This window comes from Lytechinus variegatus, chromosome 2 (genome assembly GCF_018143015.1).
Source record: "Lytechinus variegatus isolate NC3 chromosome 2, Lvar_3.0, whole genome shotgun sequence".
NCBI lineage: Eukaryota > Metazoa > Echinodermata > Echinoidea > Temnopleuroida > Toxopneustidae > Lytechinus > Lytechinus variegatus.
This window is the reverse complement of record NC_054741.1, coordinates 39,057,655-39,083,344: the sequence shown is the minus strand read 5'-3', so window position 1 is coordinate 39,083,344 and position 25,690 is coordinate 39,057,655. Positions and strand designations below refer to the sequence as shown.

At 34.9% G+C, this 25,690-nt stretch overlaps 1 protein-coding gene and 1 long non-coding RNA gene across 2 annotated transcripts; one reads left to right on the top strand and one right to left on the bottom strand.

Annotated features, from left to right (window-relative positions):
- Positions 1-1,826: 1,826 nt before the first annotated feature.
- On the top strand, positions 1,827-23,231 carry LOC121408067 (tetratricopeptide repeat protein 5-like). The gene is made up of 10 exons (XM_041599392.1): positions 1,827-1,934; positions 9,074-9,206; positions 10,406-10,623; positions 15,969-16,116; positions 17,563-17,654; positions 18,484-18,537; positions 19,246-19,392; positions 19,555-19,769; positions 20,347-20,491; positions 21,346-23,231. Exons 1-10 carry the CDS (start codon positions 1,881-1,883, stop codon positions 21,463-21,465), a joined length of 1,326 nt encoding a protein of 441 aa, XP_041455326.1. The 5' UTR covers positions 1,827-1,880; the 3' UTR covers positions 21,466-23,231.
- Positions 2,618-3,567, bottom strand: LOC121408068. The gene is made up of 2 exons (XR_005968986.1): positions 3,271-3,567; positions 2,618-3,183 (listed from the first exon to the last, which is right to left on the bottom strand). It is a non-coding gene; the product is annotated as an uncharacterized LOC121408068 (long non-coding RNA).
- Positions 23,232-25,690: the final 2,459 nt, after the last annotated feature.

Here is a 25,690-nt window from a genome sequence, read left to right as displayed (position 1 = left end):
CATCGAGCGAACATTGTCCAAGATTTCTGGATGACCACAATGTTCAGCTCTTGGATCTATGGCCCGCTTGTTCACCAGACATAGTAATCACAAATAAAATGGACAAATATATGACCTACCATCTTAAAGCTTAGAATCTCCTCTTTCATCTGATATCGCTTAAATAATTTCTTATTCACGCATGAGTGAGCAAAAACAATTTGAAAAGGGGATACCAAAATGTCACTTGGCGGGCCGTATTTGGGGTTTAAAAAGAAAACCACGTTTCTATAAAATGTTCATCTGCTCTTTAATTTGATACTACCTCATTACAGAAAATGGTCAAGAAATAAGAAAGTTCTGGTCGATTGAAATAAGACTTGAATTTCAATAATTTCATTTAATGAAGAGGTTTTACAGGCTAGCGTTCAAACTCACTCGACACTCCGTTACATTGACGATCAGCCATGCATTAATGTCTTTTGTTACCGTGCGATAATGTTATGTGATGATAAGACATATCTCACATATTCAATATTATATCAATACATAATCAATACTTCTACAGGAAGTATACCAGCTCCAACTTTCATAAGAAAATATTACTCATTCTTCTTCCAGCTAAACTTCTGACGCACACATTTTATGGGTTTCTTATTCACTACATTTCATATGTTCTCCATACAAGGTCAACTCCCCCAATTCAGAGTAAAGTTATGACGTACAGATTGTTTTGGTCAAGCGTCCAAGGTTGACCAACACCTGTTTGATCGTAAAGAGTCTAGACCAGACCAATATAAAAGGGGTTCACTTCTGAACCAAAATCAGATTACTTCAGACATTGTTAGAGATTGGTTAGATTGGTTGCAGATTACTTTACAGATTGTTCCAGCATACAGACAGCTACAGAAGAGTTTATACTGCAGAGTATAGTCACCATCAGACTTACTCATGTTCCTGTATCATTTATAATTTATCAACATCAACTTATTTATAATCTCCAATAACTGTGTATAAGAACCCCGAACACAACAATAGCTTCTGTGGGAAACCGGTGAAAACACGTTTATTTGATGAAATTATGGAGATACAAGCATTGTTTCGAGGGATCATAACTTTCTTACTTCTTGACCATTTTCTGTGATCAAGGTACCAAAGAAAAGAGCAGATATTGAACTTTTTAATCATGTGATTTTCTTTTTGAAATTCAGATACCCCCCGCCAAATGAGTTTTTGGCATCCTTTCTTCGAATTGTTTTTGCTCACTCATGCGTGAATGAGGAATAATGTAACTAAAACCTGATGAAAAAAGAGATTCTAAGCTTTACAATGGTAGGTCATTTGTCTATTTTATTCATGATTTAAGTTATGATAAATCATCGATATTAAAATCTCGATCGGTTTCGTTTTTTCTGGGACGCACTGTACCGGTATATATATTTACATGTAGGCCCTATATGAAATCAACATTCTAAAATTGTCAACTTAATCTCATTAATTTTGTTGGGTGTAATTAAACTAAAGATATGAGACCAGGCAACAACCAATAACCATTTCCCCCCTTTTAGATATAGGGAAAAAATATAATGGTGATGTATAAACCCCATCATAACTTAAGTCTAGCAAAGTTTAATCTGTAGGATGGGGGTCGGGTGTCCGGACACTTTATAATTTCGAAGCCTTCTTTTTTGTCTTTGGATTACACTAAAAATATCAATTCAATAGCTGTAATCATCTTCTATTTTGTTCTCTACAATATTTCCTAACATTTTGTACAAAAAAAATTGATGAAACTTCACTTGTAAATTTTTCCAAATGACTTTCTAAAATTGATCGTCCGTACGACAACCTGTCCGGACACAAAACAACTGGGTACTCTAGGGCCTAGCTATCATCTTACCATGGCGACGGAAGGGTCGGAAGTCTCGAACGCGTTTGACTTTTCAAAAATCAAGGTAAATGCTGTACGATAATTCATCGAACGTCATTAAACACACATACTTATTCATGTTTGTGTCAAAATAATAACGTGAAGTATTCTCGAATTGACGAAATAGTAATCACAATCTAAAACGTCGAAAATGAGAATTGCTCTTACCTTAGCCCAATGCATACATTTTTGTGATGGTTTTGGGTAGGCCTAAACCAGGGAGCTTCAGCCCGCTACGCGGGCGGGAGCCCAGGGCAGGGGCATACTCACGGGACTAGCGTGATTTATGGTCTAAATATTTCTCCAAATGAATTGTGAAAACATAAATTATGCACTTACCTAGCTTACCAGGATTATATGGATGAAGGTCTAACGAGTCCAGTTTCCTGACAGTAGACACCGAGCAATAGAGGCGCACAGCCAATATGGGAGACTCTCCAATATGGGAGACTAATGTTGTAACCCGCAAGTGAAAACCCGAACCGTACCGTCCCGTATAATCCAATAATTTGCAAGCGGGACCCGCGCTGACCCGTCGGGTTTTAACCCGCAAGTCAATTTATCTTTGAAAAATGAAAAACATTTCTGCAATCCCCACACTATACAGGCTCAAATCAGGAAAATATATGTCTACTACTACCTAGCCTAGAGTGAATTTACTTACAATTTGCAAATTCGCCTTTTATTCCGGAGAGAAAATGTTTTTTGGGTGACTTTGTACCACGAAATGGGTCCGCTCTGATCTCGAAATTGAAAGCATTACGCAATTAACGCCTCGGATCGGAGCTAGCGAGCCGCAGCTCAGCGCGCTAGCTAGCCCAGGCTGCCCAGCAAGGATCGGCAGACGGCAATGTTGTTTTTCAGTCCAGGTCGGTCGACAATGCGACTCACAACAATCATAATTACAATATTCAATTCCATGGGACCTCGTCTATAAAGTAATCAAAATTGCAATAAATACCTGGATAATGATACAGTCAATTTTTTCTTCTCGTTTATCTCTATATTATTTCCTTCTGTTTTTGTATTTCATTCGATAATATGGCCGCTAAAACTCGATGTTCAGTTTCCCGTCGCCCGCGTTATGAAATTTGGCCCGCGTTTGAAAATCAAATTCTGAAAATAAACTATTTGGATATCTAGATTCAAAACTGATTTAAAACATTAATATAAGCTTTTCAGTAAGACAATTCTTGTATATCTTGTAAATACCTGCAAATCTTTTCTTTCTTTCTTTTTTTTTGAATGGAATGACGCTGCATGCTCAACCATACCTCGAGGGATGTTCGTGCAGGCTCCACTCAACAACCATAGAAGTGGTGGAGCCTGCACGAACATCGCTCGAGGTATGGTTGAGCTACCTCAATAAATCCCAAAGTCTAGTAAACTCGCGTTGGTGAGTTATCATACGGCCTAGTACTCATCCAAAATAACTTATCTTATTTGCTAATTATAACTTAAAAATCATTTGTTTTATTTTTCCAAGGGATGAGTTAAATATCAGACAAAAAAATCAAAGCTCAATCTGTTAAAAGGCCGACGGGAGACTCACCCACGTACGCATTGGCGCTTGTGCTAGCTAGTCTGAGCTCTGTCTCTCTGCCAGAGCTCTGGGGGACAATTCGCTCTGTAAAGGCCTCAATGATGGTGATTTTCTGCTTCAGACAGAGTTTATATTTCGGGTATATTTTTCAAAACTGCCAATGAAGTTTGATGATTTCTTCATTGTCATGTATATTTAAGTTATTAATGAGTTCATTCTCACCAAATTTAGACTCCCCCATAGAGAAATACAATTTTCGTGGAGATCTGCGTTTTCAAAGAACTTCAGGAAAAGGGTATGTGGGCCTTTATTACATGGCCAAGTACTGGAATTAGATGGAGTAAAATTTAGATATTAAATTCATTTATATCAAGTTCAACTCACAGTCTCACCCACACAAACACACCCAAATCCAAGATTCTAGGCATGAAAAAAAACTTTAAAAAATCATACAATATTAAACAACAAGTCATAATTAATTTAATAAGTGAACAGGTATTCCTCAAAATACAAAAACATAGCATTTGAAAAGAGCCCCTGAAATATTGCAAAAAAAATGAAAATGGAGCCCCCCAAAAAATGATTAATTTTTCCCTGGCTTCAATTTCCACAGAATAAAGTGCGTTAAAAGGTTACAAAAGGTCAAACTTTCATCTTCTGAAAAATAATGAATAATGAATTCGGTTCCTCATTATGAGCTGGAAAAAAAATGGGACGGGAAACTCAACATCGAGTTTCATTGGCCCATGCGGTCGCTTTTGACTGCGCTGCATGCACGCACTGGCGCTGGCCTTTGAAAGAGAGCAACTTGATGTATTTATCATGTTGAACTGTCTCAGACTCAGTCCTGTTCACTATTCACAAGACAAAAATACGCCGGCATTTTTAAAAGGAAATATCTACGTCTCTAAAAGAATCTGCCACGTAAGAAGCACATGATCTTAAACTCAATTTCCACTGTGAATGTTTTTATTATGCGTCGTTTATTCTCCCTTTTTTCGCATGATGGTCTGCGGGTTTGAGAATGAACTCGGCCCGGCCCGCAACCCGCGATCGGAGGCATACCGGCAGGTTAACCCGTACCGCAACGGGTGCGGGTTACAACATTAGAGACTGTCTCCCATATTGGAGATTTGCTTTGCAAAAGGACAAAAGAAACAACACCAACAAAAGCATGATTTTTTCCACCCAAATATTTGTCTCACTGAGGTCAGAAGCCCATTTGTTTTGTGTGTGATTGACAACAAAAATCCTTATCAAAACAAAAGTAGACGGTGAATTTTTAAAGTAGACGGTGAAAAGGGATAATTTTTCATGAGGAATCTGCTTATCACATTTTTATTTGCCGCCAAGGTAATCCTTTTGCCGCAAATGTAAACAAAGGAAATTGGTCTCCAAAACTGGAGACTGTCTCTGAAATTGGATACCCAAATTCTATACAAAAGTCTCTGATATTGGAGATAATCTCCCACATTGGAGACAGTCTCCAATATTGGCCGTGCGCCTCTACTGCCGAGGCACAGACTGGAACCTAAAAAAAAACGAAAAGTTCTCTCCTAGTTCTCGTGAAGTTCTATCTCGATCAGCCGGTTTTTGTTATGAATCATAACAAAATGCAGAGCTACCAACCAAGTCTCATACATTATGCGTGAGACGTAAGCTCAAGCATTTTGGACTCTTGTTCATCCCTTCAAATCTCTGTCTCACGCAACTATCACAGCCTATCCCCATATAGGTATGGTCAGTTCCCCCATGTCTGCGCGGCCTCCCAAGTCTGCGCACCAGCATATCTGCGCGATTCTAGTAAAAGAAGACACGCAACGATCACAAACTTTATACATGCAATGCATAAACAGGTATTCTTTAAAAAATCTGACTCAAAATGGTGGAAAAATAATGAATTTAGGGCATTTCATGTGACAGCCTCAAAATGCAGCCTTTGTCATCAAAATCCCTGAATCGTGTGCAAAGTGAATGAGTGCGCAGACATGGGGTACCATTTTTTTTTTCAATCTGAAAATGACTGCCCGAGGTTTTTTCCAAGAAAATCATATATTTCTTTCAAATTTTTATGAGATATTTGGCACACTAACTCATTATGATGCAAGGAACAGTATCGACTGAAAGATTTTGTGAAATAAGAAGAAATTCATGTTAAATCTTAACTCGAATTGTTAGGTGCGCAGACTTAGGGCCCACCATCATACACAATGTCTGTGATCTCACTCAGATTCACAAAAAGTCTCACGCATATATAGCTGGTCTTTGAACTTGGCATCTCTGAAAATGTCAAATTACTGTTAGATCTAAGTTGAAGTTGGTATGAAAATATTTCTCACAATTCACACAAAATTAAAGTTATGATTTAAGCCAAATAGACTGCAAAATCGCTTGACCCAATAAATGGGAAGTCAAGTTGCCTCACTCCTAGTACCAATGAGGTCCAAACATAAAAGTTTGTGAAAATTCCAGAAAAAAATATTGGGGAAAACTGAAGGTTTGACTTTGTTGACTGTGAGAAAAATCTTCTTTTTTTATACAACACTAAGAAAGTTTATTAGAATTTTAAGTTTTTTTATTTTTGACGTTACATATCAGCAGCTGCGTAATATTAATAAAGTAATAGAAAATGCATTTAAATCTCAATTTTTTAATGGTTATTGATTACTAAAAAATTTTTTTTTCAAAGTTACTGTCAGGAGTGGGTGTGTATGACTGTGTCTCCTTCAGTGTTGATCTGCCTCCTCCAAGATTGGAGATTCTTGCAGATAGACTCTAGACTACTGAGGGATCAATAAAGATCATTTTCATTTGTAAAGAAAATTACATTTCATTGATTTTTCGATAGACCTATTTTGGGGGAAGCTTCTCACATATGATGTCATAAATCATCCAACATCTTAGATAGATAGATAGATAAATGGTTTATTTGATAAAACTCATACATCATGGCGGCCAAGCCGAATTGTGATGCATTTACATATAAATTAAAAAATAAATCAATACATCAAAAATTGAATACATATCATTGAAATGAATAATAATGAACGCAAGCATTGTTGAATATAAATACCTAATAGTATGATTAAAATGCAAATTCATTAAAATACAAATTCATTAATCGCAAATGTAACTGTAATCCTTGATGCATCAATAATTGGAATTGGATAATTGTGAACTAGAAGAAATTGAATTGAAACTGATTTAAACAGGAGATTAATTGATAAATATAATATAAACATTGATTTTGAAAAGTAGTTAATTGAATGTATAGAACAAAATGTGAAATTGCGACAATAATGAAATAATATTAACTAGAAATGATTTGAATGAGAAGTTGAGAAACTATTGCAAATTTGTCAATAACTGCGACTAGCTACTAAATAATGCATCGATCAGTTTGTGAATTGAGCTGTTTAAGATTGAGATAATTATTAAGTAGATATAGTACAAGAATGAGATTGCAATTAATATAATCTTAATTGTTAAGGCATTCGATTGATTGAAGTTACTTTATCATAATGGAAATTCATTTTTAATTTCAAAACTTATATTAGAGCCAAATTACAAAATGCAAATTAATTGAATGTTTATGTACAATATATATACAGATAATTAATACATTGGTAGATATATAATACAATATACCGGTAAATGAGATTGCATTTTTTTTTAAATTTCAATTGTTAAGACATTCGATTTATTTATTGATGTTATTTGATCATAATTTAAATTCATTTTTAATTCCATAACTTGACCAAATCACAGATTGCAAATCAAATGACTGTCATATGTATATTATTTTACAGGTACTTAAATATACAATATATACATCAAATATACAATATATACATCAAAATAGGCAATGTCTTATTGGTGATCACGATTCATTAATCAGCTTGATCAAGTAGGGTACCGGGCTATCCCGAAGTCTATTTGTCCTAAATCTTATCTCTGGTACCTTCACCCTCCTTCGGAGCCTCATAGCTGATCCTCTTTCGGGGGCAGTTGGAAAGAGGTGGCTGAATTGGGATTTATAGTCCAGTTTAGTTGCAAGGTCTTTGCACAGTTTATAACGTCGAACAGCCAGGGTAGCCATACCATAGTTTAGAAGAGCACTCTCATAGGTAGAATAATGAGAGCCCATTATGATCTTCAAGGCTCTTTTCTGGATGCTCTCAATCCTTCTAACCTGATACTTTGTAAGACCAGCGTTCCACACTGGTACCGCATACTCCAGTGTCGGTCTTACAAAGCTATTGAAGACTGTCAGAAGATCTCTCGCTGATACGCCGTGGTGTTTCAAAACCCTCAGCATGTAGAGCTTACCATTTGCTCTTCTCAGCATCTCACCAACCTGTTTATCCCACTTTAGATCAGCTTGGATGTGAATGCCGAATAATTTAACACATTCTTGCTGAGTGATCGATTCATCCGCTATTTGTACCAGTGGAGCTTGAGGTGGTCGTTTCATGAAGCATACTTCCATCTCTAAGCATTTCGAGGGATTCAGCTTCATGTACTTAGAAGCTGAAAAGGCCTGGAGAGAATCTACGACTCCCTGAAGCTGTGATTGCTGATTGTGTTCGCGAGACTCTAGCAGTGTTAAGTCATCAACATATTTGTATCTCCTCACACTGTTGTCGATATCCAAACAGGCACTATTGATCAGAGCGAGGAAAATTATGGGCCCAAGCTTGGTCCCTTGTGGAATTCCTGCATTAAGATCAATCCAGTCAGAGGTGCTGGAGTTGTATCTGATGCACTGTTTCCTCTCATCTTTTTTAATCTTTGATGGATTTTCCTCAAACCTTCACTAATAATATTTTCTGTAGATTCACCCATTATACATACACACATATATATATATATATATATATATATATATATATATATATATATACATATATGTATATTTCCATAATTTCATTAAATGGTTTTTCACCGGTTTCCCACAGAAGCTATATTCCACGGTTAACAAAAGACTTAATGCATGGCTGATCATCATAACGCAGTGTCGATTGAGTCTAGATTCTAGCCTATAAAACCTCTTCATTTTATGGAATTATTGAAATTCAAGCCTTATTTCAAACAACCAGAACTTTGTTATTTCTTTGACCATTTTCTGTAATTGAGGATCAAATTAAAGAGCAGATATTGAACTTTTTAATAAAAATGGGTTTTTCTTTTTGAAACCCAGATACAGCCCGCCAAGTGACTTTTTGGTATCTCCTCTTCAAATTGTTTTTGCTCACTCATGCATGAATGAGAAATAATCTAAGTAATTTTAAATGAAAGAGGAGATTCTAAGCTTTACAATGGTAGGTCATCTGTCTATTGTATTTGTGATTAAGCTATGATAAATCATCGCTAAATATCGTTATCGTTTTTTGTGGGACGCACTGTACAGTGTTGTTTTGGCATATATGATCACAAGCAAAGACACTACCAGGGGAAGACTGGACACTTCAATGAATTTGTCTTTTTTTGACGACCTTTCTTTTGTACTGGATCAACAGTGCATATAGGTGTCTGATGGGACGACAGTATCCCTTGTAGTGCTTGCTCGTTGTGTTCAGTTTTAGTAATATTGAGAATTCTTTTATTTTTCTTATTTGTAGGAGGCAGTAGATGCTTTGTACGATTTTAGAGATCATTTCTTTGAGAGAAATTCAATTGATCGTGCAGTTCACAAAGCAGAAGAGGTCAGGCAAGAGCTACAGAAAACCCTCTCAATATTTGATGGAATAGATGGTAAAGACAAAACCTTTCCTTGTATTAGCTTCTAAGTTTAGATTGTAGATTTGCTTTATGCATGTGTTCGTTATCTGCAAATTTGGATTTTGGAGCAGAACTCAGAATATAGAAACAATAAAGATTATTAACAGATTATTTTTATGTAATTATTTGTTCATGCAATACATGTCGGTCTTGCATTGTCATTTCATCTTTTTAGTTGGGCTCTGTTTAAAGGACAAGTCCACCCCCCAAAAAGTTGACTTGAATAAAAAGAGAAACATAACATAATTGGATGTAACATAAAAAAGTTATGACATTTTAAAGTTTTGCTGAATTTCACAAAACAGTTATATGCACTGAATGCACATCTTGGTTGGTATGAAAATGAGGAGACTGATGAAGTCATCCACTCACTGTTTCTTTTGTATATTATTATGTAAAATATGGAATATTCTATTTTATCCTCATTGTCAAGTGAAACAATGATTACTTCCTCCCTGAACATGTGGAATGAGCAATGTTAAATACTATATGATTCAATCAAGTTGGTCCTTATTGTCAAATCTATAGAAAGTGAAATTTTGTATAATTCAAACAATGATTTTGAAAATTTGAAATGTCTTAACTTTATAAATTTACATCCGATTTTGATGAAATTTTCAGCGTTTTGCTAATTTTATTTTTCTCTATTTAATCAAATCAACAATTTTATGGGGTGGACATGACCTTTAATAAAACTTTTAATGAGGACAAAGTAACATTTTCTATGACAAATTCACTATTAGCCTATCAAATGCCAGGATTTCAGTAGATTTTTACATTACAAGAAATGTGTCTTGATAAACATATTATATGAAACAGGACCCAGATCTTTTCCAAAATATCTTGTACCATTTCTTTCATTTTGCTTCGACATCACATAAAAAGGTATCAAAAAAAGAAGAAAAAAATGGTTAAAGGGATACTTTTTTATGATGCTTTCCCTGAGACCCTGGTGATTTTGATTGGAGTAATAGAAGTGATGTCTGTGGGTTTTTTTTTCAAAGCAGATTTCTTGAATGAAACATATGAACACAATTTTTGTCTCTCTAATATCGTGCTTGGCGATATATTGTGAATCGTTTGTCATTTATTGAAGTTTCAGTGTGTTGCATCAGCAGCCCTAAAAATGACCAAACAATTTGAGTAAACCCTGATCTATTTGTCAAATACAGACAATATTGATGCAAGTAGTAAGGCACTGGTTCTACTGCAAAAAGGCCGAGCATGGAACATCTTACCAAACTTCAGCCAGGAAGCCTTAGATGCTCTGTCTCGGGCTGTCAAACTAGACCCTCAAATGGTCGAAGCTTGGAACAACCTTGGTGAAACCTACTGGAAGAAAAATGATGTCAATTCAGCTAAGAATTGTTTTGAAGGAGCACTGAACTATGTAAGTATGTGAAATTATTTTGAAGGAGGAAAAATTATTTATGTCTAAGTAAGTTAGGCATATTGGCTTACCTTACAGATGACAAAAATAACTTGAGGTTTTTTTTAAATCAAATCAGAGACAATGACAGAACGGGGATTCAAATGCACAACCTAACGATCATGATTACAATGTTCTAACCACTAGACCACACGACCCTCTAAAGGGATGCTCCAATCTGAAGATATTTATATCTAAATAGAGTAAAATCCACTGAGCAAAATGCTGAAAATTTCTTTAAAAATCAGATAACAAAATAACAATGTTATTGAATTTTAAAGTTTAGTAATATTTTGTGAAAACAGTTCCTGGTATATATGCTTGTCATCATGAATATTCATTAGGTGAGCTGATGATGTCACATCCCCCACATTTCTTTTTCTTATGTTATTACATGAAATCATAATTGTTACATGTTTAAATGATGTGTCTCCATTAAGGTGAAACAAGTTGCAGCAATAAATAACTAATGTCCTTAATCAGTTGTCAATCCAGTTGTTTTAGTTCGTGGTAGAAAATGTTTGAATAAACTCAATTTCATATAATAAAATACAAAAGAACAAATAGGGATAAAAAAATCATCAGCCCACCTTACGAATATTCTTGAAGACATGCCTAGAACTGTCCTACCAGAATAATGCAAATCTTTAAAATTCAATAACTTTGTTGATTTTTATCAAATTTTCAGCATTTTGCTCTGCGAATTTTACTCTGATTGAAATACAAATATCTTAAGCCTGTAGCAACCCTTTAACCACTAAGTAAAGATGTGTGAGACACTTTTTTTGCATACATGTGTCAAAAATTGTATTGCTATTGGCAATGGCATATGGCAGAAATTATGTAATTTTTTTGTGGTTCGAACTACATAGGCTTCCTCAGTTTTTGTCTCACCTGCGAAGCAAAGTGAGACTATAGGCGCCGCTTTTCCGACGGCGGCGGCGGCGGCGTCAACATCAAATCTTAACCTGAGGTTAAGTTTTTGAAATGACATCATAACTTAGAAAGTATATGGACCTAGTTCATGAAACTTGGCCATAAGGTTAATCAAGTATTACTGAACATCCTATTAGAGTTTCATGTCACATGACCAAGGTCAAAGGTCATTTAGGGTCAATGAACTTAGACCATGTTGGAGGAATCAACATCGAAATCTTAACCTGTGGTTAAGTTTTTGAAATGTCATCATAACTTAGAAAATATATGGACCTAGTTCATGAAACTTGGACATAAGGTTAATCAAGTATCACTGAACATCCTGCATGAGTTTCACGTCACATGACCAAGGTCAAAGGTCATTTAGGGTCAATGAACTTTGGCCGAATTGGAGATATCTGTTGAATTCCCATCATAACTTTGAAAATTTATGGATCTGATTCATGAAACTTGGACATAATAGTAATCAAGCATCACTGAAAATTTTGTGCAAGTTTCAGGTCTCATGATTAAGGTCAAAGGTCATTAGGGTCAATGAACTTTGGCCGAATCGGGGGTATCTGTTGAATTACCATCATAACTTTGGAAGTTTATTGGGCTAGTTCATTAAACTTGGACATTAGAGTAATCAAGTATCACTGAACATCCTGTGCACATTTCAGGTCACATGACCAAGGTCAAAGGTCAATGAACTTTGGCCGAATGGGGTGTATCTGTTGAATTACCATCATAACTTTGAAAGTTTATGGATCTGATTCATGAAACTTGTACATAAGAGTAATCAAGTATCACTGAATATCCTGTTTGAGTTTCACGTCACATGATCATGGTCAAAGGTCATGTAAGGTCAATGAACTTTGGCCATGTTGGGGTTTTTTGGTGAATAACCATCATATCTCTGTAAGTTTATTGGTCTAGTTCATAAAAAGTGGACATAAGAGTAACCATGTATCACTGAACATCTTGTGCGAGTTAGAGTAGTATTCAAAGTCAGCACTGCTGCTATATTGAACCGCGTGATGCAGGTGAGACGGCCAGAGGCATTCCACTTGTTAACAGTTCTCATGAAATTTGAGGTTAAAGTGGGCAAAACATTTTTTCCATGTGGTGGAAACTGCGTTGCTATGGTAAGAGCATATTGCAACAATTAATGTGTAAAGATCTTGTGGATTGAACCATTTCTTCATTGAATGACTGCTGCACATGAAATTTAGTAGCATATAGATGGCTGAAGATGTGCAAGTCACATATTTTTGCATTTTGGTAATTTTTGTCTCACCTGCGAAGCAAAGTGAGACTATAGGCGCCGCTTTTCCGACGGCGACGGCGGCGGCGGCGGCGTCAACATCAAATCTTAACCTGAGGTTAAGTTTTTGAAATGACATCATAACTTAGAAAGTATATGGACCTAGTTAATAAAACTTGGCCATAAGGTTAATCAAGTATTACTGAACATCCTATTAGAGTTTCATGTCACATGACCAAGGTCAAAGGTCATTTAGGGTCAATGAACTTAGACCATGTTGGAGGAATCAACATCGAAATCTTAACCTGAGGTTAAGTTTTTGAAATGTCATCATAACTTAGAAAATATATGGACCTAGTTCATGAAACTTGGACATACGGTTAATCAAGTATCAATGAACATCCTGCATGAGTTTCACGTCACATGACCAAGGTCAAAGGTCATTTAGGGTCAATGAACTTTGGACGAATTGGGGATATCTGTTGAATTCCCATCATAACTTTGAAAGTTTATGGATCTGATTCATGAAACTTGGACATAATAGTAATCAAGCATCACTGAACATTTTGTGCAAGTTTCAGGTCACATGATCAAGGTCAAAGGTCATTTAGGGTCAATGAACTTTGGCCGAATTGGGGATATCTGTTGAATTCCCATCATAACTTTGAAAGTTTATGGATCTGATTCATGAAACTTGGACATAATAGTAATCAAGCATCACTGAACATTTTGTGCAAGTTTCAGGTCTCATGATTAAGGTCAAAGGTCATTTAGGGTCAATGAACTTTGGCCGAATCGGGGGTATCTGTTGAATTACCATCATAACTTTGAAAGTTTATTGGTCTAGTTCGTTAAACTTGGACATTAGAGTAACCAAGTATCACTGAACATCCTGTGCGTGTTTCAGGTCACATGTCCAAGGTCAAAGGTCAATGAACTTTAGCCGAATTGGGTGTATCTGTTGAATTACCATCATAACTTTGAAAGTTTATGGATCTGATTCATGAAACTTGTACATAAGAGTAATCAAGTATCACTGAACATCCTGTTCCAGTTTCAGGTCACATGATCAAGGTCAAAGGTCATGTAAGGTCAATGAACTTTGGCCATGTTGGGGTTTTTTGTTGAATAACCATCATATCTCTGTAAGTTTATTGGTCTAGTTCATAAAAAGAGGACATAAGAGTAACCATGTATCACTGAACATCTTGTGCGAGTTAGAGTAGTATGCAAAGTCAGCACTGCTGCTATATTGAACCGCGTGATGCAGGTGAGACGGCCAGAGGCATTCCACTTGTTATGTTTTTGTACACGGTATTGGAACAAAGTGTGGGGGGAAGGGGGCTTTTTTAAGTTTTTGTACACGGTTTTGGAAAAAAGTGTGGGGGGAAGGGGGCTGAAAAGCCCATCCAGTCCACCCCCCCCCTCGCTTCTGTGGCCCCTGTTGAACATGCAATCAATGCATTTTTTATGCTTTGCTTAAATTTTGATACAGTTATCTCTTGAAGGTCTTAGAATTAAAAAAAAAAATCCTTGTATCTGTAATTGTGAGTATTACTGCTTTAAGAGTTCTAGTAGTAATTATTGACTCATAAGTGAATATTAATACATTTCTTTATCCTTTGCTCACCATTTAAAGGATCAATTTAAGTTTAATGTATGGAGTTTAAATCATTTCATTACTTGAGCAGATATCATTATTTAAACATATTAAGATTTGGATGTGTATTGATCTGCTAACAGGGTTGGGCGGTAAATACCGGAAGCGGTAATTACCGATGGTAAATACCGGTAAATACCGTCCGGGAAATATGATTTATGATTCTTTTTTTAAAAATAATTTTCGTTGTTTTTAACCTCAACAAATGAAAATAGTGTTCTGAAATAATTAGAATCACAAAACTCATAGTAGAAACACACAAACAGATAAAATCCATACTGCATACATGTCCCAAACACACATAGGATCTAAGTCCACACATACGTACACAAACTCAAATTATGTTCCTGGAAATTGAATAATCGTATTGAAACATAAACAAATGAAGAACATCATGTCTAAATTAGATGTATATTTGGGATTTTTTTAGTATTTTATTGTATTATTTCCAGCATTTTATGATAACAGACATAGATAACACCCAAACATAAACACACAAACACACACACTCACAAATGGTACTCACCACCTTTGTTTTTATTTTCAAAATTTGACAATCCCTATTTCTCGGTATTTCCCGGTGAAAAGTGGTAAATACCGGAAAAAACGGTAAATACGGCTTATTTCCTGGCGTCCGGGAAATAAGCCTCAGAAGCGGGAAATATGCCAACCCTGTCTGCTAATGGTGGAGGCTATTGTGCAGTTGAGAATCCATTTATTTTTTTTGGTATCGCCTGCATAGCAGAGCGAGACTATAGGCACCACTTTCCGAAGATAGCAACGGCAGCGTCATCATCATTAAAATCTTAACCAAGGTTAAGTTTTTGAAATATTGTCATAATTTAAAAAGTTTATGGATCTAGTTCTTAAAACTTGGGATATAAGATCCATGTATCCCTGAACACCCTGTGTAAGTTTAAGATCAATGGTCATTTTGGGTCAATGAACTGTAGCCATATTGGGGGTATTTGTTGAATTGGCATCATAACTTAGAAAGTTTATGGATCTAGTTCATGAAACATGGACGTATGGGTAATGACGTATGAATAATTGGTGGGTCATATAGTCAAGGTCATTAGTCATTTCGGGTCAATTTACATATTTTATTATCATATGAATGTTTTCGTTTGTGAACACTAGCGCACCAACGGTTGGGGGGGCAGTCTGCAGCTTGAAGACCTTCTGGTACGAAATCCTTAATTTGAGATTGAAGACCTTTTTTTTTTTGTCAATTTTTTTTTGGCCCCCCCCCCTGTGGAAAATCCTAGGTACGCCACTGTTTGTGAATAATTATAAATAGTTGTGTTTTTTTTAAGTGAGCACTGCTGCTGCATCGAATCATGTAATGCAGGCGAGACTGCCTGGGGCATTCCACTTGTTTATTGCATGGTATTATATTGTAGATATGCTTTAAACCACAATCATGTTTACTTGAAAGAATTTGTTGATCTTTTTTGTTTATAGCAAAACAACAAGGTTTCTCTGAGAAACTTGTCAATGGTGTTAAGACAGCTTGGGAGTGATGAGATGGAGAAAGCTAAGAATCTTCAAGAGAGTGTAGAACATGCTAAGAAGGCTGTTTCTCTTGATATGAATGATGGTACATCCTGGTGTAAGTAAACATTCATTTCACTTTCATCTAATGATGATAGATAATATTGCTTTAAATTATCAAAATATTACATTCTAAAATTATGTAAAAGGCTTCAGTGTAAACTCTAAATTTACTATTTTTATATTTTTTGTAATGGTTATATGTTTTTCTTAATCTAAATTTGTACATTCTGCATAGTAGAAATAATACTTGTTAGAACTGTTAATGGCAAGCTGAACATTGGTGACAAAAAAATGTATAAACAAGTTTAAACTTTAACGTTCAACACTAAAGAGCTATGCGTAGGATTGTCTCACCTGCTTCTAGTACTGTAATAGTTAATTGTCACATTTCAGATATTCAGCATATATGGGCTCTGTTACTATAGTCCAGGGATTCTCAAATGGTGGCGCGCATGCAGCTTGTGGAGTGGCGTGTGGGAGCCGGTATAAAAAGGGGGAAAATGTTTTATCTACTTGTAACCTGGTATTGATGTTGCTGATCATTTCATTACAAAAGGAAAACAAAAACTTGGCTATATTTGACCCAACAGATGAAAGGTGGTTGGAGCAAGCAGCTACAGTTTTTCCAGACATGTCCAAGCAAGATCAATAATTCTGGCTTTCTGGCTTCCTCATTTAGTGGCGTAATTAGCCAAATTTTGAGCGGGCTAAATATGGCATACCGCGTAAAGTTTATGAAAAGTTGTTAACAAACGAAGCAAGCAAGCACAAATTTGGACATTTTTTGTCTCGCCTTCATATCAGAGTGAGATTATAGGCGCCGCTTTTCCGGCAGTGGCGGCGTCAACACAACATCAAATCTTAACCAACGGTTAAGTTTTTAAAATGTCATCATAACTTAGAAATTATGTCGGCATTTTCACAGTAACTGACGTTAAACAGCACAATCTTAAGCCCCTTTCATTGAGTGTATCTCTTAAACAACAAATGATGGGAGTTTGCTTTGGACTAAGTTAATAAAATGAACCTTGCTGTATAAAATGATACTAAGTTTTCCAATGCAACCATTTTTGTCACGCATCAGCGAACAAAAATGTTTTGGTAACTGACATTACGCAAAAAGGACATGCAATTTAAATTTATATGTGTAATTGTGTTCTTGGAAATGAAATAAAATGAATTAAATAAAATATCTGTAGGTATATTGATTTCCTGGTCCTCTTTGTTTACTTTTTAGTCCCCCTTCTTTTTAAGATGATTGAATTGATCTTGATAATATTAACAGAAGCAAACCTGTTGCTGTATAAATACATTCTTCAATCAGCAGCTAGTGTCTGCACAGTGTGCAGATCACACTGGCATCTCAATGAAATATCACTGAAGCTAGCTACTTATTTTTGCACATGCGCATCTAGGTTTCATCAGCTGGGAATATGGATATTTTGGATCAATGTCTGTAAAATACCTCATTTATGTGATATCTGTTTATATCTATCTACAGTTATAGCTGGCAATGCATATCTTTCTATGTTCTTCATGACTGGTCAGAAACCAGGGATGTTAAAACAATGTCATGGAGCATATGCACAGGCTGTAAGTAACTTATTTCAGAGAAAAAAGAAACAGAAGAAACTGTGTAATTGCTGAGAAATCAGCAAATAAGCACAGGATCCGGGTAGAGCGTTGGGCCCGACGCTCTAAGCAATAATTATACATTGTCCCACGTGCGCTTATCTGTGTTGGGGATCTTCGGTGTGAACATTTTTCAGCGTAGATTTCAAGATTTCACAAAGTTCAATTAATGTAACTGTACCAGATCTAGATCCTCGATGATATACTGACAATTAAGCGTTGTTTTACAGACTTTCTCATGAAATCAGTGTTTACTGCAACTACTGGAATTTCTCTTTAAAGGAAAATAGCCAATGTAGAAATCCTTTTTCTCTGGCATATACTACAGTGTATCTCTAGACTGTACATGAATATTTACCCTTTACATTTACTCAGGCCGTTTGTTTTACTTTCATGTATTTCCATTGTTTTCCACTGTTATTTTCTTACTTACCATTGTAAACACATACTTATTCAGTCCCTAGCTGCTGTATTTGTATTACAATATTCTGAATTAACCATTGAAAAAAATTGAATTTAATTGTATGGATCTCATTTGTACTGATTTTGTCTGGCAATCCATTCAGCAGTTCTTTATATTCGAAACGTTGCAAAATTTCCCATGGAATAATTAAAATTTCTTTTATTGATTTTAACTTTTTTTTTTAAATCCTAAATAAACTCTAGGATGATAGATAAATCAATAGCAAAGTTCATGGTGTAATACACACAAATACAAACTTTAGAATCATAAATGGTTCATTTTATTCATTTCAAGGCTTGTTTTTGTTACCTTTTTTTTTTTAAACAGGAGCGTGATGTTATCGCCAAATCAAACCCAGATCTTCATTTCAACAAAGCTACTGTAAGTTCATTTTTAGCAATTACTCTGCAGACTAGATATAATCTATTTGGAAAAAAATGTTGACATGTTTATATTTACAGTTGGTTAAATAACAGTATTAGCAATACCGAAGTAGTAACTTCTTTTCAGCAAAGGAAATATTTGGTATCTTGGTAAATACAAACTACAAAGAGAAATAATAAATGGTTGAAAATGAAATGAATGTGCTAGCACATATTACTTTTACTATCTTGTGTTTTTTTCTTGATGTATAGAGTAAGCTTAGTATAGAGTAATATTTTGTTAATTTGCTCTTGGATTTTCTCAACAAAATTATTTCATTTTCTTAATTTGTACAATTTAATCATGTGTATTTTGTATGTGCTTCATGGAAAAAAAACCTTGCCTTTTCATATTATTGAATTAGTACATAAACCTTGTGATCCCTATGTTTAACCTTCATGAATTAAACTCTTATCATGCAATGTCCAATGATGAAATTGATGTTTACCCATTGACAATTAAAGGGTGACATCTCAGAAAGTTCATAAGTGTTACTGTTTTCACAGGCACCTACATGTAAGAGAGATCCCCCCAGTGTTATTACATGGGTCTAGATAGTTCAGCCAAGTTGTATTCTTTTCCTTTTTTTCTTCTTCTTTTCTTTCAGCCATCTTATTATTTTTTTTAACATGTTAATTTCTCTCATCTCACAATTTCTATGAACAGATTTTCAAATTTCAAGAAGAGTATGAGATGTCTTTGGATGGTTTCAAAAAGGCAAAAGCTTTGGATCCAGTATGGGAAGAACCAGATCAGAAGAGGGCAGAACTTCTAAGCTATCTTTGTAGGATAACAGAACTAACAAAAGCAAAGGTAAATAAACATTTCCTAATGATGCATATTCATAATCTCTCCACCATTCATCCTTCCATGTGGTATTTGTTCCTGTTATCAATATCATTAATTCTATTCCAAGTATAGATTCCTAAAGGTATACTAGTCATTCTGATTTTTGTCATTGTCCCTATGTTTTAGGGAAAGTTAAAAGCCAAACGTTTACAACAGCTGATGTCTTCATTCAAAGAGAATGACTTGGGTCCATACAGCGGTGGGTCGTACACTTCACCTAATGGTCAAACGGTCAAGCTAGAACCATGTGTGCTGTCCAGATTACAAGAAGGGATTAATTCAGAGAAGGTTGTTGTTGGGAAGGTTGTGTGTAGCATCGCAACTGAAGAACTCATTCCATTGTAAGTATTTTATTAAATACATAATAAATTTGTTGAAACCAGCTTACCATAATTTCAATTAATTAATTTTTTTATTCATGAAAAAGAAATTTAAATATTTGAATGTTCATTGCAATGTTAAATATCTAATTTACCATTCTCTATTTAATGTTTATTAAATGTTTATTCTTTTCTTTGTGTGTGTGATAGCCCTAAGCAAAATTGTATCATTATTGGTGTGTTTTTATGTTTGGCATCACCACAAAATACGACTTCAGACTCCCTATAAGTAAGACCTTTCTGAACTCTATGTTTTATAGTTCTAATGAAAATTTGCAATACTCTCGTAATGATGAAGACTAGGGCAGTTCATGAAGTAAGAATGGAAAACAAGGCAAAAGAAGCCTGACCCACAGCAAAAATATGAAAATTTCGATTATTTCATAGAATTGACCTATAAACTATTAATAGTACCGTAGCAAACAATTTTCTTCTGTTTTGTACCACTTCAGGACTCCTCTTAATGAAATGTGCAGATTTGTATCTTTTAAAGTGACTTTCTCACCCTCCAGTGTATTTTATTCCTTTTTTGACACAGTACCTTTGCTATAGTTGATTCAGAAGGGTCTTGCTATTCTGTCAATGTGTATAACATTGCTCAAGGTCAAGGGGTCATCATAGGTGATACCGTAGCAATACCAGAACCGTACCTCCATAGGATAGACTTCACAGTAGATGACAAGGTAGGTCAAACATGATGCATGTCATAATGATACACAGTAGGAATGCTAGCAGCTTATTGTTCATTGTTTGTTTTTCTTTTTAATGACAAAGTGAATAGAATTGAACTATGGTAGCCTGAAATGGAATGGAGTGAAATCAATTGGATTGGAATGCAGTGGTATGGAATGAAACCCAAGTGAAATGGAATGGAATTGAATGGAAGGATTGAAAAATAAAAAGCACTGGAAAAAAAAAACGAATAGAAAAGAAGCAAAGATAGAATAGAATGAACCTGAAATGGAATAAAAAGGAACAAAATTGAATTGATTGAAAAAGAATGAAAAAGAAAAGAATTGGAAATTAAAGAAACAGAAAGTTTAGAGTGAAATCAAATGGAATCATATACAATAGAATGGAAATGAAAGGAGTGAAATCAAATGGAGTCAAATACAATAGAATGGAATTGAAAGGAGATAAATCAAATTAATTAGAATTGATTACAATGCAATGATATGGAATGAACATTAGTGGAATTGAAAAAGTTGAAGGGGAAAAAGATTGGGAAACAAAATAAATAGAAAAATAAAAGCAAACTAGAATAGAAACAAATGAACAGGTTCACCCCCCCCCCACCAAAAAGATTTAAAAAATATTGATCAAAGTCTTATTAAACTCCTTTTAGGGTACCAATCACATTTGAAGGGAGTATAACAAACATTTTTTATGTAAATATGGAGTCTAGACAAAAAGAAAAACCAAATAGTGTATCAGACAATGTTTGGGTAGGAAAGTACTGAATACGCATCTTTATCTTTAATGATTTAATCTTTTCATAAGTCATTGTTTTTCTTAATATCTTTTTTTCACCTTGCAGCACATAGAGTTTTCTTCCCTTCGAGTGAACACACCTGTAGCATTGGTTGTTAATGGTAAGAAACTTGGAATAGACAAACAAGCACCTGCTATGCTCTCGGTCAGTGCTAAAAGTGATTGAACCAACCTCAAGTCTTTCTCCTTTCGGCATTATCAGCTTTGTGTTACGAAATGGTACAGTGGTTAATTTTTGTCATATTTCACAGTGTACACTCTGAAAAAAGGCCCCTCGTTCAATTTTTTTGATGCAGAATAGAGTACCAAAATCTGATGTTATTTGTGTGTGTGTGCATTTAAGCATGTTTCATGACCATAACAAACCCCTGTGCACCAAATTTGATTTAGTTCATGGTGGCCTAAGGAATGGCCAATGGGCCTCATTGACTGTGAGTGTGTAGATTGGCCTGGTCTGTAATGATTTGGAACCAGTTTAATTATCACTGATTTCAATGGGGCTATAAAGTAGGTATGCATACAGCCACATCCCTCACAGACCATTCACCATTAAATTAGGATTTTGGATATTTTTCATCATGTTCATGAGAATCTTACAGCATACACTAATTCTTCAGTGCATTCCTTCCATAATTGAATTCCTTTATACCGAATTGCTATTATAATACAAAGCTTGACTCAAGATTCTAAATGATCAATAGGGAATTAGTATGTGAATACAAATTACTTGGGCAAAGTAACACATGCTCTTATACAATGTTTATGTTGATATGCCACATAATTCTTGATAGAAAGTATCATTATCCTTGTTTTGTGTTCCTATAACATCGAGTGTTGACCTCCTCAATTTACTTTACCTGCGTATTTTGAAGTAAAATACAAGTGGACACTTGATTGTGTTTACAAAGAAATACCAACATTCCCAGGTTAGACTATGTGTGTTAAAATGAGGCATATGAAATTATAACGAGATCATACTGAGTTCCTATTATATAAGATTTTGTAGTGAGGTAAGAAAATAGAGATATAAATGTGATATGTTATTATCTGGTTATCTACTTTATTTTTAATATTTGTTATCAGCAATTTTTTAAGGTTTGAGAAACTGGTCTTGTCACACAATTGCAATTATCTTAAGTAAAGATATTGCTAGAAAGTTTGTGTGCTGATGCCATATTATATTTTTTTTGCCTACAAAGGTAAAAATGATATAGTTATCTACATCCTTCATTGAGTATGGACTATAATATGGTAGGACTATTTTGTTATAGAATATATATTCTATACCATTATACTGAAAAAAAAAGTTTTTACATTTTTATTCTGGAATGAGAGGTTGAAGGGTAGGGCTTTCTGAGTTGATCTTTTCATTTAGCACCATTTAGTATTATGGCATGCCTGTTTGTAACAAAATTATTTTTGTAAACTTTTCAATGCTTTTAATTTTTTTTTATTCTTCATGAACATATTTTCATCTGTTCTGTTGGACCACCTTTCATTGTCATATTTAAGATATTTAAGTGTACATTGGTTTTATTTATGCTAACACCGTATAAGGGTTATTGAAATATTAACTGAGGGTCACATCACATATTTTGTAAAGACAAGATTGTAAAATAATAATGGAAAATTGTAGATTTTTAAGTGTTAAAAATCTTCCCTTTTTTTAATGGATCAGAATTTGGATCCTTGTAAGTGATGTAAATGCATAATGCAGAGTTTGACATTCTAAATGTGTGAAATGCCTAAAGTGTTATTCATTTATTGATTAGTTAAAACTTTTTGGAAAAACTAGAAAAAATACATGTAATTATAAGATAAGGATTGTTGGTCTGTGTCCTACCCGTTTGAAATATGCTGTGTATATTATTGCAAGCTGCCTTATTTACGTATTTGTAAAGTGTTAATAAAGAATGTGTGCAATTTACAGTAGTTGATGATTGCATTCATTTTCTTTTCTTGGTGTAATTTTCTATTGACAAATACATGTGTGCTATGGTAAATGAAGCAACTTCATGACTGCAGGTTAGATGTTGGTACTTTTAGGTTTGAGGCAAGAGTGTACCAAATCACCTTGTAATATTTTACTGTTATAAATTTCATGTCATTACAGATGATGGTCTTATCAAGAAATATTGCAGGATTTGCACACTGTAGGAACCAAACTAACTGCTTTACACATTTATTTTGTTTGAATCAGTTTTTTTTTTTTGGGGGGGGGTCACTACCATTGGACAGTAAACAGCATCCACAGGAACCATCCTAAAAAAAAGCACCCTAACCAAGGATTCAAGGGCAGGCTGCTGGGACGGGTTTATTTCCTATTGGTCTAATGCCAATTCGTCTAAATACCAACTACTTGTCTACTATCATTTGGTCTATCATCAGTTTGTCCACTATCCACATTGTCTAATTGCCATTCCGTCCACTCACCATTTTGTCTAATAACCAGTTGGTCCAAAAGCCATTTAGTATATAAACCATTTGGTCTAATTGGGCGAAATGAATGAAATGATAGGACCAAATGTTGGACGGAATGGCATTAGACTAAATGAAGGTAGACCATGTGGTGAGTGGACAAATTGGCAATTTACCGCTGGGACACTCAATATGCGGATTTTGTGCAGATGTCCCAGAACTACATTCTCTGTAACAAGGATTTCATTAATCGTAACAATCATAATTTAGGGGGATTTTATCTTATTTTTGTTTTTGACACTATTCTCGTTGTGCGCCTACTCACCCGAAATAACCCATTTAATGCGCTTTTGTTTCTCACGGATACTGTCCAATCGCATTGACCCCCCAGATTCCCCCCCCCCCCGATTTGTTATACTTGTATACATATATGTTACCCTATGATTTCCTTTGTTCTTCTCCTCGGGTGAATTCTCTAGCAATATTATGATTTTCAGGTTGAGGTTATTAATATACTTTAAGCAGTGATAAAAGCAGAGAGATGGTGAACCAATGATGAAAGAAGGAAAGGAGGGGGTTTTAGAAAGTAGAGAGAGAGAAAGAGAGAGAGAGAGAGAAAAGGGTAAAGTATCAGGGGATATAAGAATAGTTGGCAAGATGAAATGCCTAAAAATTATATTTGATTGCTGTTTTCACAAAGTAGTATTAATGCACATTAAAAACTAATCTTTTTTAATTTATGCTCAGTCACTCATGACTTCATTTTTTTACACTCGGCAGCCACCAATCCCCACCCCCCCCCCCCACGAAGCTCTTTTACAATCCAACACAAAGGCTAGATTTAACAAAGGTGCTTTTTTATGGTTTTCTATGTACAGGTTTTTGCATATTTCAATATTTGTTAGTAAGCACACATTAGCATGTTCATAAAAATGACACACATTTATCAAAAGATACAGGCATGCTACAACATACCTTGCTGGTGTTTAACAAAGCTATTCAAGTTACAAATGACTTAATGCTTGACTGGTGACCATTTCTTGTACTCTATGATATATCCATATATAGCTGACCTGGCACATAAGAAATTATTAATTTGTGCATAATTTTATGAACACTTATATCGGCAGGTGACCCGCTCCTCTCATATTCATTAATTTGTAGATTAGCTGGTAACTTTTACTGTGTCAGATTAAAAACTGCAATGATTTGCCTTTGTCAGTCTCCATCAGTAGCAATTTTAAGAAAGGAATTAAAAACCCATAACTTTCATAGTTTGTGATTCTAAGATTATATAATTCTATTTAATTAATTCATTGTTGAGCACTTTGCACGTACGTGAACCACCTATAGGCTATGTATCAACTCAGCGGAGCCCGCCATTATAAAAGCCCTCTCGCGGTAGGTCGCCTAGCAATCTTGTTAGCGACGCATGTGAGCACCGTCTTGCTCACTCTCCAAAATGTATGCGATATTAAAATCCTAAAAACTAATGGAATCGTTAAAATTTAGTAAGGCTATGAATACTTATCATTTACATTGACTATCAGTGTATCAACCTATATCAGATTTACAAGCAAGTGTGGAAAAGATTTCGAATTACCAGTAATTTTGATGAGTGATACAATAAGCCAAAATTTATGAAAATATTGCGTAAATTTCATATAGCATTTCAAAATCGTTATTTTCAATATCTTCACAATTTTTCATTGTGTTAAAAAACATCTTATTACTTTAACTATAATTTTCCCGAACTGATAACGTTGGTAGGCTATTTTCTCCATCGCTTAAAAGGAAATGTCGGGCTTTCGAAATCAGGTTAATTTTTGTTATATTTCTAAAAGAAAATCGTTAGATTCGAGCTACTATACCATTGTTCTCCCGAAGAAGGATTATCATCTCATAATGTTGTGAAAATGATACATAACAATAAAACTTACGAGTGTAGCAATCCATGTTGGATAAAAATTTTC

Coding starts and splice junctions, on each gene's coding strand:
- LOC121408067 (XM_041599392.1), top strand. CDS start 1,881: ATGGCGACGGAAGGGTCGGAAGTCTCGAACGCGTTTGACTTTTCAAAA. Junction 9,207..10,405: donor AATATTTGATGGAATAGATG/GTAAAGACAAAA, acceptor TGTCAAATACAG/ACAATATTGATGCAAGTAGT. Junction 10,624..15,968: donor TTGAAGGAGCACTGAACTAT/GTAAGTATGTGA, acceptor TTTTGTTTATAG/CAAAACAACAAGGTTTCTCT.